Source organism: Pelmatolapia mariae, linkage group LG10_11 (assembly GCF_036321145.2).
Source record: "Pelmatolapia mariae isolate MD_Pm_ZW linkage group LG10_11, Pm_UMD_F_2, whole genome shotgun sequence".
Classification (NCBI taxonomy): Eukaryota; Metazoa; Chordata; class Actinopteri; order Cichliformes; family Cichlidae; genus Pelmatolapia; species Pelmatolapia mariae.
Genome location: NC_086236.1, coordinates 65,293,696 through 65,306,818, shown reverse-complemented (window position 1 = coordinate 65,306,818; position 13,123 = coordinate 65,293,696). Strand labels below are relative to the sequence as shown.

Below are 13,123 nucleotides of genomic sequence, written 5' to 3'. Positions count from 1 at the left end.
TCCTGTTTATAACCAGGCTGATAATTCTGACCCTGGTGGCATTGGGCCTTGGATTGTGTACCTTATTAAGTGTGAGCGTGGTGGTTTTCTATTGGTCACTGTTAGAACTTCTTCCTTTCTTGTACTGTGGCTGTTTTGTTCTGAGGCCCACTTCTTAACACCATACTTGCACTTTCAGCATGCAAGTTTATAGTACTCATGAGTAAAATGTTAACAAAATTGAGTTTTTCAGAAGGATTGTTACAAAAAAGAAATACTCAACTAAACACAAATTTCCTCATTTTTTTGCCCCTAATATCCAAACTTAAGTAGCTGGTGGACACAGATACACAGATCAATTAGCGCTTCATCAGATCCACACCTCAGACATCTGCCAGCAGTTAGCCTCTGTACAGCACTGCAGGTTAGATCCAGACAACAGATTTGAGATTTCTCACAGATAATGACAGTATTATTGCTTTTTATTATGATTAGATTGCATTTAAGTGCCAATTTGACACCATTCAAGTGAACCAGACTGCATCTAACCTTAAACATCAAAATATCTAACACCAAGCTAAAGCTTACAGTAAATCTGTTAGTTACAAAGTGAGAACAGGAAGTTATCTGATGCCACATGTGGTCATGTTTGAGTTATGTAATTTCATGTGATATGTTTTTGATATTACTCGACAGAGTATTGATCAATAAAAATTATGCTTTTTTTCCTATTATTTACTTGGTTTAAATCCTCTTGAGAGCTGTTACGTTCCCCTAAAAGTTCCAGGGGATGAGAGAAATTAACAAAAGGTGTCCAGGTTGAAAAAAGGAGACAGGGAAGCAAAATGGTTAAGTTAACAGGTATGTATTAATGTTTCTATTAATAACTAAACACAGAGATGAACAAGCTGCTATCACCTTTTAATGAAAGACGACTCATCTGTTGGTCAGTAAACTGAAAAGTACGTACAAAAGGATTAGTCACCAAACACACACTCATCTCCGCAGAGCAGGGGCAATCAATCACCACACACACAGCTCACTAGCTACAAACCAACAAGGCTCTCTGTCACTAGAGCTCACCTTTCTCTGGCCTTAAGTACTTCTAATTGCTGATGGGAGTCAGCTGTACAAAAAAGATGGGACATAAGGCAGGAGAGATGTCAGGACACACCCACACAAGGGCAATTTCAGGAAGAGGCCCTGCTAAGGCCGTAACAGGAACAATAGAGGTCAACACTAAATGTTTTATCTTAGACTTAGATCTTAGAATTCTGCGAAGGCAGGCATCAAATTCAGAAGAAAGTCAGTAAGCCAATCTTAATGTGAACAAAACAGAAGAGATTTTTTTTATGACATATATAATGTTGGTGATCAAAATCCTCTGGGTCCAGTTATGTAGACGCACACAAACAACAAACTGCTGCACTGATCTTTTTTTAAGTGGTTAAAAATAATTTTCACAAATACACGTGCAGAGCAGTGCGTTGTTATAACAATGTTAAAATAAGATTGCATAGCAATACTAAGAGCAGCAGAGATGGTGCAGAATATAAATGGATACAAAATAAGGTTAAACATGCAGAAGTGTTTGCAATGAGGCAGCAAACACTTCTGCATATTTGGGCATGAAATATGACTAAATATGGAGAAATGGGGGAAATGAGAGAGGAGGAGTTTATTTGAAATTCTTAAGCTCTTTAAAGCATTCAATCTGTCTCAAGTGACTTTATTTTTTTTAACTGAGTACATAAGAAAGCACTTATATAGCAATATAATGATGTTGTATCGGTTGTATGATGTTGAAGTGATGTAAAGATAAGCTAAATGTCCTATACAAGTTATGTTTTCACTCTAATATTGTGGGGTCTTTACCTCACAGTGTAAAGGGCCATGAGGTGAATGATGATGATTTGATGCTATATGAATATATAAAACTTTTTGAAGCGCCATTACTGCAATCTTAAAATCTCAAGATAACAGTATGTTTTAAAAAGGTAAATTACTTAATCAACAATGTACATTTTATAATTATATATAGCATTCAGAGGAACTAGAATGTCGGTCTGTAAAGTTGAGTGGTTTACTGAGAAACTTCCTGAAATTTTGTTGCAAGAAGGAGGAGGAAGACAAACAGAAGAGAGGCGAGGTGAGAATGAAATACTCTAGTTTAGAGAGTCAGCAGACATCAAGAGAAGAGAAGCTTGAAGATTATATTAAAGCAGGTAAAAATAAAATTTAATGTGTTTCAAATTATCTTTTTAAAATAGGAAATGTAAAGACTTTTTCACATCTGTAGCAATGATGGTGAATAAGACCATTATATATAAATTAAATAATATGAATGACCTAATGCTGTCCTCTTATTTGGCAGTTAATATAGATTTCTTTATTATTACAAGAGATTATGGTTGTAATGTATGATTGTATTCTTGCTATTGCTCCACTGTGAGGATTTTTTTTATTCATTAAATAATATTTTAGAAACAGATGTCACAAAAGTCTTTACCATGACAACTGTTAGAGTATTGGTATATTGGTGTCACAGTTTGTAAAGTGCACATCACTATGACTCAAAGCTAAGCATGCAACATATTTTATTAAATTGTGTGATTTGAATTGTTCATTTTTGTTTTGCTGGATAAGTTATTCTGTGGAGGGAGAGACTGAACGTCTCGAGCATCGAACATGTTTGTTCTCATCTGGTCGGCTCTGTTTTTCTCTGTAAAAGGCAGCATTGCTGACACAGGTTTGTATCTTCTCCTTTACTGTAATTCTGCTATATTTGTATTTTTAAAAATGTTTGTATTTGAAACTTTTTTCTGAAATGTATCCAGATGATAAGGATTTATTATCACTCAAATTTGTACCTTTACTATCATCTGTTGGCTTGTGTGCTGTTTTAATTTAATCTTTTGTTAAACATGTCCCGAAATATTGTTAATCAATATCCAGGCAGATTTCATAGCCTGGATATAATAGGCTATGGAATGTGAACATTATAGTAGTTGTGTAGACTACAGCACAAACAAGCAGCCTGTGTAAAAGATAAAACTTACTGTAATATCTTTAATTAGACATCATGATTATTGTTGTAAACTAAATATTCTTTATCACTATATTTATCTTTCCCTTTGCATTAACAGATGCCTCAGCCTTGGCACAACAACACTGTGACAAAGGATACTGTCTTAATCTCACTGAGCGAGAACTAACAGCAGAGGCTGGACTCTGTGTTGTGATCCCGTGTTCTTTCACTACTGCTGCTAACTTTACACCCAAACATATAGTTTGGTACAAATGTGAAGCATCTCAAAGAAGCTGTAGTGATGATGAAATAATATTTCTCACCAACAAAAACACAGACAAAAAAGCTCAGTCTGGGTTTGAAGGACGAGTGTCACGTTTGGAGCCTGATGTGAGTCAGAAAAACTGCAGCATCATCATTAATGATCTGAAAGAGTCTGATTCTGGATCATATCAGCTCAGAGTTACTGGTGAACTGAATGGAAAACAAGATGCATTCACATTCATTCCAAGAGTAACTGTCTCTGTTAAAGGTATGAAAAGCTATTCCAAGAACAATCATGTGGAAAAAAAAAAGATATTCAGTCATGTACAATAACATATTTATTATTTTTATGGTCTTAATGAAGTATTCATTCTTTTGGGGAATTGCTGACCTCTATGGTAGCTGGTAGGAACTGCAGCGTTTCCTGATAAAACTTGTGCTTCCCGTTAACAGTTTTCATTATATATCTTATTATTTGAACCCAGATTAATGATGTGCTAGATTAACTTTGGGTAGTTAATCAGGTTTCATTAATGCAATTTATTTCCATTAGGTCTTAAGCAGAAGCCCACAGTAATGATTCCCACACTGACAGAGGGACAGCAGGCCACACTGACCTGTGTTGCTCCTGGTCTCTGCTCTGGATCTGTTCCTGAAATCACCTGGACATGGAGAGGAGCAGGAGGGACTGAATCTTACATTACAGGAAACAGGACTGATTTCAAGACTGAGAATCTGACGGCTTACACACAGAGACACATCTCAACTTTAACCTTTAAGTCTTCAGCTGAACAGCACAACACCACTGTTAACTGTAAAATCCGCTTCACAGGTGAAACAACTACAGAAGAGGCTTCAACCTTGAAAGTAAACTGTGAGTTATTTTACAGTCTCATTGTTTTTTTAATCTACTGAAGTTCACAGCTTCATGCAAGTTTTTCAAGAAAGTCAGAAGTTAAGGAAACTACATTTTTGTGTACTTTATATTTTTTATCTCACAGATGTGAAGGAAGTTAAAATCACTGGGGTGACAAGTGTGAGGGAGGGAAATGTTCTGAATCTGACCTGCAGTGTTGAAAGTTTCCCTCCAGCTCATATTGTGTGGAAAAAAGTTCCTTCCAACACAAACCTTCAGACCGAAAACACTGACCTGCACAATGATACTGGATCTGCTACACTTATCACCCCGAATGTGACAGCAGAAAATTCTGGGCAGTACATCTGTATGGCAAAACATCTGGACAAAACACTGACTTCCTATGTCAATGTGACTGTGACTTGTAAGTGGATGATATAAATATTTAATCTGAGTTTATATTTGCATTAAAATCATACCTGACCTTGTTTTAGGATTCTGGTTACATGTTTACAGGGCATACAAAGATACAGAATGGCTCTGGATGTGTGCTTCAGTCAGATGTTTTGACCTGTGTGTGCATCAGTGAAGGGTTTCCTTTACCTACCATCAAATGGCCGCTCCTAGAAAACCACACTCAGTACACTCTCATTACTACTGTGTCAAACCACACAGTCAACAGCACTGTCAGTCTAACTGTAAAAAACCATGGCAACAGCACAGTTGAATGTGTTAGCAACAATGGAAATGGAGAAGAAAGAGAAAACCTGCTGGTCTATAAAAACTTGTCTGAAAAACATGGTATGAGATTTTCATCTAAACACTTTGCACTTCAACATTTCCAGATTTTTACTACTGTATTTTTAATACAACCTCTGTTGTATAATTGTAAAACATATAATCAGAAACCACGGACATTAACTTTTGTCCATTTCTTTATTTTTCCTTTCCACTTTATTTCTCTCGAGTGCAGAACAACCATCTACTTTTAAGCTGGAATTCCTAAAAGTCATCATTGCGTTTTTGACTGGGGTACTTCTTTCAGTAATCGTGTGCTGCTTGGTCAAAACTTGCTACAGGTACAACATTTACTTTAGTAATTATGATTAGGTTTTCTCTGTACATAAATTTTAATATATATTTGTAAACATGTTCTATAAAATTAACAGTTTCTCCAGAAAAAAAAAGAAGTGCTCTGGAAATTCTGAGGAGACTTTGAAGATGGAGACACGTCGAAATGATAAACTGGTATTTATGTTCCTTTGGCTTCTTTAACTGGCTCCTGGCTTTGGCTCCTGTTAAAACTGGATTTTCTGCACAAATGTTTAGACTACTGAAGTATCCACATTTTACTTTTTCGACTTTTACTTTATGTTCACACATAAATCAGCATATCCTGATCCAAGGTTCTGCATTGTTAAGGAAATGGGGACAGATTTATCTCACAATTAATTTGATCCTTTTATATGCCCGCACCTCATCTTTCCACTGACTTTAATGTAGTTCAGCATAATACATATTGTTGCTAAAAGACACAAAAACTAATTGCAAACTGATGTGTTAAAAGAGGAATAAGTGGTTATGATGCAATTAATTTCAAAAATGAAAGAAAATCTGCAATTCTGGTTTAAATGTGTATGACTGAATTAAGACTGGCCAGCAACACTCCGAGTCATTGAAAGTATTCTAGTATCTAAAGTCTTACTTGAATACCTACAACTTTTATATAGCTCAGTCAGTTTTCAATTTATGCTATACTCAAGAACATTTTGGATGTTGCACTGCAAACTGCAAAACCTAGTGGATAACCTGCAAAAGCAGGTCAGTTTCTCAAAATCGATAATCTATTCCTCAAAAGCAAGTATTCATGTCAATGAAACTGTCAGTGTCATCAAAATGAGAAGTCTTGACACCATCTTGATCAACAAGATAATCAAATGGCTTTGTCATGTTTTCATTATGACAGTGTACAGTATTCTCTCAGTGTCTTCCAATGCAAAAAAAGGTCAGAACTCGGTGACACTACCTGAAAATGCTCAAGACAACACTATACACTTTTTGCACAGCCATGTACAGTAAAATCTACAGTAAATTTAGACATTCCTGTAGTTAGGGAAGTAAGTGAGTGCAAGACACTGAACACGTATGTTTCACATTTTTACTGTGTAGGATGTTTGTAATTCTACAACATTGTGCAAAAAAAAAATACTCTACAGTCACGTATTTAGAATAAACATGAGAAAAACCCTTTTGGTAGACCTGTGCACAAATGTGAACAATATAACAGTACATATTGTAACTGAACATACGTAAATCATTCTGGCACATTCAGACGTTCCTGTCTGTCTGGCCACATAATCTCATCTACATCACAACGGATATCATCCTTTGCAATGCAGCGAGGAAAGTATCTCCTGGAGTGGCGAATCCACCCTCTGCATGACTCTGCTGTGATGATGTCACATGCTGCATCCATGGCTGCTAGCAGGGCCATTTGTGCATGTGAATGCCGGTCATAAACCTTCCACCTCCAGGCAGACAAAAACTCCTCTATCGGATTAAGGAACGGGGAGTAGGGAGGGAGATATTCAACAGGCATTCTGTCATGTGCTGCAAACCACTGTCTGACCAGATGTGAGTAGTGAAAAGGGACATTATCCCACACAACAACATACTTGTTGAGTTGACCTCCACCCCTCTCATTCTCAGGGACTATGGCATGAGAGAAATTGTTCAATTTCCAGGACAGGAAAAAATAATGAAAAAAAGGTATAACATTTGCTTGACATCATTTGAAAACTAATTCACCAATTTTGTATGCAATGACTCAAGCAATGAAATAAAGACTATTAGTTTTATTGGGAACGACTATTTAGCATCCAAAAGTATAGTTCATTTTGACTGACATGACATAAGCAAATGATAATGCTGTTGATGGCAGAGAATTGTTTGAAAGCAACCGATAAATGTCCAAGAGCATTTGCAATTTGTTCAGAGGACGGAGAAATTGCTACTATGATGTGCACAAATGACTAAATGTTGTGGAGGTTGCACTAATGGTTTTGAGAATTTTCATTGTGATTTGAGAAAAGCACCAAAGCGACTGAGAAAAACTGTAACAACAAATATTCACAAAACACGCCCAATAATATGAAAAGAAGAACTCTCAGTTTGTTGCCAGAATTTGATGAACAGGTCATTGATGTTGAATGTAGCATGGAAGTGCAAATTCATGCAACATTAATTTCATGTATACAAAGAGTTAAAGCTTAGATCATGTAGCATCTTGTTTCTGTCACACTCTTTTTTCTTCAAGCTGATGCAAAAATAAGCAGAAACTAAAGAACTTTGTGTATGAAGCAGAATATAAATATACAAGAGAGGCATGACTAAGTCATATTATTTACTTTGTACTCAACAGATATATGACGGTCCAGCATTTCAAGACAATCAGATGCTAAACTTAAACAGTGGGAAAAAAGAAGTGCAATATGCTACAATTAATTTTTCCCTGTTGAAAAGAAATGGAAGAAAGCAGGAGAGCACGAAGACAGAGTATGCTGAAATTAAGAAAGCAGTCAAAGAACAAAGTGAAGATGCTGAAGAGGAAGATGAATTGTTAGATGCCAAAGAAGATGAGATGGTGGTGGAGTTGGAGATGAAATACCGTGAACCAGAAAATGAGGAAGGGAGAGACGAAGCAGTGTACTCCAATGTGAATGACATAATCAATGAAATCTGAGGAATGTTTTGTTGTCGAGTTACCTGGGATAAAAGTTCCTTGATCTCATCAGATGTATGAATGATGAGCTTTTGAACAATTTCCACAATGCTGTAAACCTCTACATGCTACAGCAGGGAACATGCAAATTCATTAAGTCAGCAAAGTGAACAAATGAAGCTGGACAGAATTGAATTGTTCCACTGTTATTTTGTGCCAATATAGTAGTCCAACATGCAACCATCGCTGTTATTTTTGCTATGCTTTAATTCAAGTTTTATGTTAGATATTTTATTCATAGTGGTCAACGAGACAGAAAAATTGCTTTTTAAAGACCAATATGGTTCCTATTCTGGGCGAACATTAATCAGCTGAAAAATTCAGGTGTCTTAATGTCAGTTTTTCTGACTGCATGGCGTAATCCTAATATTTATTTTATTTAAAACATTATTCAAAACAAAACTTGTCTATTTTACATTCAAAAATAATGTCAGTACAGTCACAAGACAAAGACAGTAGTCTTTGATTATTTGACCTATCCTGTTCTGTTGCATCCTTTGGCCATTCATTACACTCGCCTGTAGGGGGCAGAGTAAGCCATTTGTGCCACAAGTCAAATGGTTTAAATGGTCTGTTATGGAACTGTGAGTCTGCTTCTGCCTTGCAGATGGCTTTTTGCATGTTGTCTGATTATGCATGATGAATGAATAAAAATGAACATTTTATAAACATCTAATTCTGTTAGTCTGAATCATGTAACACAAGCAGGTTTCTTCAGATATTAAGATATTAAACTGTTCCACACCTATTAAACTAGGTGCGGTTTCTCCCTCTGGGGCGAGGGTACCTGGACCTGGGGGATAGAGTATGTTTGGGGAGTGGGATTGTGTGTACAGTATCCATTTGTGTTTGTCTCCACGTTGGTTAAATGCTGAGTATTTGTATATGTGTGCATGAGGGTGGAAATGCACCTTTGTGTCTGTGTGTGCCTGTTCATCTGTGTCTATATGTCAGGTCTTAAACTCCACCCCTCTGGGAACATCTCAGACACTCAAAGGTATGGAGGCCTATGTCCCCTCACCACACTCCCTGCCGGTGGCTGATGCCCTCAGACGTCGGTGCGTTGGTGGTCCTTGGTGTCCGGGGTTGGGCGCTCAGGTACCGACATACTCCCGGTGGCTGCTTGGCGGGGCCTGGCGCCTGTTGCTCGGTCCACTCTGGCACAGCTGGCTGCCGGCAGTGAAACGGTTGTCCCTCTGATGGTCCTCCTTGGGCTCTCACACTCTGGAAGCCTCTGGATGTATGGAGCCTGGATCTCCTCCATGCATGCTTCATGTCCTGGGGTACGGGCTATTGCTCAAAAGGAGAAACCTTTTGAATAGAAGCGCGCTCATCCTCACAGGTGTACACATGGGTGTACACAGACACAAACTACCTTTCTTGGCTGCTACCTCAAAGCACATTGTGCGCTGTCGGTCTTGTGTGCTGCACAATAACATTTAATATTTAGTATTTACTGTTATTTACAATTAGCTAGATTATTGCGATGGTGATGTGTTTATTATGTTGCTCTCTTTTTTTGCTTGTTCTCTCTTTTTTTCTCTCTCAAAGAGTGATCCAGGTGATTTTTTAAGTGCCCTTTCTCTCTGTCCCTCTTCCCCTCTGTTTTTCTTTACTTCTGTCTCTTTCGTTCTTACTTTCTCCCTTTCCTATCCCCCGGTCATGTCTGTCCTATCTGTAACAACGGAATATAAAATAAAATAAAATAAATAATAATAATAATAACAAATGTCAATCAAATGCACCAATACAGCAAGGCCGTGATGAGCTAAAAAAACAAAAAAACAAAACCTAATCTACAACATTACTCAGCATGACCTGGTCAGATAAAGCATTGCAGTGCATTTAAGGAGTAGATTTGCCAGTTCATTAAAAAAAAGGACACCAGGGGGCATCGGTTAGCATATAGTTCCTTTACTGAAAGTAAGTGCAGATTGGCCTACTGGTTTTGTTTTTTTTAGAGTGGTGTAGTTCTGTAACAAGGAATAAGTTACATAATAAAAGACTGTTATGTGCTGTGTTGGGATTGAAAATGTTTGATTTCTCTTACTAAAATAAGTGGTTATAATCATTTTCATACATTTACTGTAAATGTGCTCATAATGAGTTGGCACTCAGTCTTCTGAAGGTCATACGATTTGTTCGGCGTGACTATCTGGACGGATATATTGTAGGAAATGACTTAGAGTGCAGAGGGGTAACTGCAAACACGCTTTCACACATAGATTATGATTAGAATAAGTCTCCGGGTCAGAGAGTTCCAAATATGATAATCTAAAACCAACTTTAATCACTAGAAGAACAATGGATAATAGCATTAGATTATCAAGGTTAGGCAGGGAAGTGTTTTCCTTTTCTGTCTCTTACAGAGGAGGGAGCGGATACCAGACGAGGTCACGAAGATACGAGGATGCTTTGGAGCAAAAACCAAGACTGCCACGTCCGTGCGGGAGGAAGATAGCTGCTATAATCTATGTTTTTGTCTCACTATATAATGTTGTACAGCCCACCTGATGGTCATCCTTTTTGTGAAACATGCTGCTGGTTCACATAGAGGTCCACAGCGCTGTGTAAACTTAATTTCAACTGCGAAAAGCAAACTAAAGACAAACCTTTCTCCTGAGATTCCTTCCAAAAATTCTGAAGACAACAGCTGTTAAACATGCAGTGTAACATGTGACAGCAAGCCTTGACTGCACTTACAGGTTGCCTGCACTCACACATTCTTGAAAACAGAAATGAAAACAAAGCACCCAATCTAAGAAACAAATCAACATCACAGTCCTTCCACAATGATTCCTTTCCACTTTCCTTTCATTTACCACCAGCAGTGTCCCTCATGCATTCTGATGTGTTATCATTTAACAGCTAATTTAGCCTATTGCAGGAGGATGTCCTTTGTTACATACAGTGTTTCATATTTGAAGTCAAATCATAAAAATCAGTCCATCATCAACACAAGTGCAGTCATACAGCTCTGTCACACCACATGTGACTTACATGTAGTTTGGGACTGGAAGTGCCTTAGATCAGTGTTCCCCAACCTTTTGGAGCCACAGCACATATTTCCCATTATAAAAATCACATGGCACACCACCAAACAATTTATAAATTTTCCCCGTGCACCACGCATAGCGGAATTGGTTTGTCCCGAGTTCACCTTTTTTTACTTTCTTCTGACCCCTACTCATGCTAGGGCCTTCATCTGGGTTGGAATTTTCTCCAGGACTCAGGCCCTACTGACTACTTTTTCTTTTCAAATGTTTATCTTTTGCTATTAGGCGTTGTGTCGTCTCACAGCATGACTATTATGTAATTTCTTCTTTGTCTTCTTCTATTTTACTGTTAGTTGGCAACCCATTTAAATAGAGCAGGTAACTGAACTGCCCTCTAGAGAAAGAGAATGTAATTGTTCTGCATGTTACTCACGGCCAGAGGCGGAGGCAGACATTTGAAACACCCGGGGCTTAGCCCTAAAGGGTAGTATGCATGTGTGTGTGTGTGTGTGGGGGGGGGGGGGGGGGGGGGGGTTACAAATGACTGAAAGATTAATTGGCTCTGTTTTGACTTTTGTTCAAAAAACAATGACTTCATATAGGGAAAAATATATATCACATCTGCAGGACACCTTAAGCTAGTTTTCTAATTAAGCAGCAAGGCAGAACAAAGTCGGGGCTGTATCAAGACACAGGGACTAAACCCCAGTTCGACCAGACACAGAACTGATCCAGAATTAAAACAGGACTACAACAGTTCAAAATCAGGACTACTTAGGACTTAACCAAGACAGAACCAGAATCAGAACTAGATGATAGTAGCACTAAAAATCAAAGTTGAAAACTAACAAACCTAAAAAGAAACACTAGGTATGAGATACATGAGTACCTATGATACGGTGATACTTTTGGTAAACAACCATTTGACTAACATGTGTGTCTCACCTGCTCTTGTTCCATCTCTGTTCTGTCCTCATTCTCCCTCTTTGTGCTGACAATCATCAAATATACAGTTGAAACCAGATATAAACCAGATAAAAACACAAACACTTTTTTAATTGTAACATCAAATCAGACTAAATGTTTATTTTTTTAGATTGATAAATATAAAAAACATATTTGTTAACTTTAAGAGTAAAGAGAGAAACTATCTGTATTTCTTAATTGTAAATGGCACCAAATTGTATTCAAACTGAGCCACAATTATGGATCTCCACAATTCTTTTCCTGGTGTTTTGGTTGATATCTCTTGATTTTCCCATGTCAAAGAAACAGGCTCTGTGTTTTGCCTTATATGCATCCATAGGTGTGCCACCAATTTACTCACATGGACTCTATTAACCTATCAGAAGCTTCTTCAGCTCAGAATGGAATCGTCTGGAGTTTTCTTATTAATGCACAATAAACTTAGTGTATCTGTACTTCTAAATTTGATGAAAGCGATAAAAAATAGACAGCTCTCTCTTTATTCTGACATTTAATGAATTCAAAAGATATTTCAATATTTATTTATCCAAAACAAAACAAGTTTACTCTAAATTGATGTTGTACAGTAAAAAAAGTGTATGTAAATATCTGGTTTAAACTGTGAATAAACTGCTGTGTATTGAAATTCCTCTTGTTTTGCATAGAAATATACTGAACAACATACAAAGCATAATATATAAAATAACATCTACCTGAGTTTTTTCTTTGAAAGAAGCCCCTTATGTCCATTCGTGTATATCAGTACATTACTGAAACCGATTTATTTAGCCGTGGAGGGTAACAACTGAAAATATGAAATAAACACACATGTAAGCTAAGACTCTCTAAAGAAACAGCATTGTTGTTGTTCGGCTTTTCATTTCGCCATTTGTTGATTCACTTGAAGAGCAAGTAACGTAACATGGGTCAAGTGATCAGTTTGATATCAATCTTTTGTGATACACCGTCATATTTACATTATTTGTACAGTACGAATGATTTGCTTTGGTACTTGGTCAAACTTCAGTTCTCCTCTGTCTGCCTGGCTGTGTTTCTCCAACAGCGCACTCACAGGTAGCAGCTGCCCCGCCCCCTCGCTCAGTCGCTTAGTGTCTGAGCTCGGATCATACAAATATTAGGGGGGATTTACGCACAGTCGTAAATTCCCCACAGTGTGTACTACGTGCTTCGAATATTGTGTGTAGTTTTTGTTTTATACAGTTGTCAGCCAGGCATCTAACTATGAAAAAATT

At 37.5% G+C, this 13,123-nt stretch overlaps 1 protein-coding gene across 1 annotated transcript; it reads left to right on the top strand.

The window, feature by feature from the left end:
• The first annotated feature begins 2,667 nt into the window (after positions 1-2,667).
• LOC134635519 (sialic acid-binding Ig-like lectin 14) lies at positions 2,668-7,869 on the top strand. The gene is made up of 7 exons (XM_063484896.1): positions 2,668-2,728; positions 3,126-3,539; positions 3,825-4,145; positions 4,273-4,551; positions 4,644-4,928; positions 5,101-5,206; positions 7,650-7,869. Exons 1-7 carry the CDS (start codon positions 2,668-2,670, stop codon positions 7,867-7,869), a joined length of 1,686 nt encoding a protein of 561 aa, XP_063340966.1.
• Positions 7,870-13,123: the final 5,254 nt, after the last annotated feature.

Excerpts from the sequence above, each read along its gene's own strand:
- LOC134635519 (XM_063484896.1), top strand. The coding sequence starts at position 2,668 with ATGTTTGTTCTCATCTGGTCGGCTCTGTTTTTCTCTGTAAAAGGCAGC. Across the intron at positions 2,729-3,125 it reads AGGCAGCATTGCTGACACAG|ATGCCTCAGCCTTGGCACAA; the intron begins GTTTGTATCTTC and ends TTGCATTAACAG. Across the intron at positions 5,207-7,649 it reads TTGGTCAAAACTTGCTACAG|AAATGGAAGAAAGCAGGAGA; the intron begins GTACAACATTTA and ends CCTGTTGAAAAG.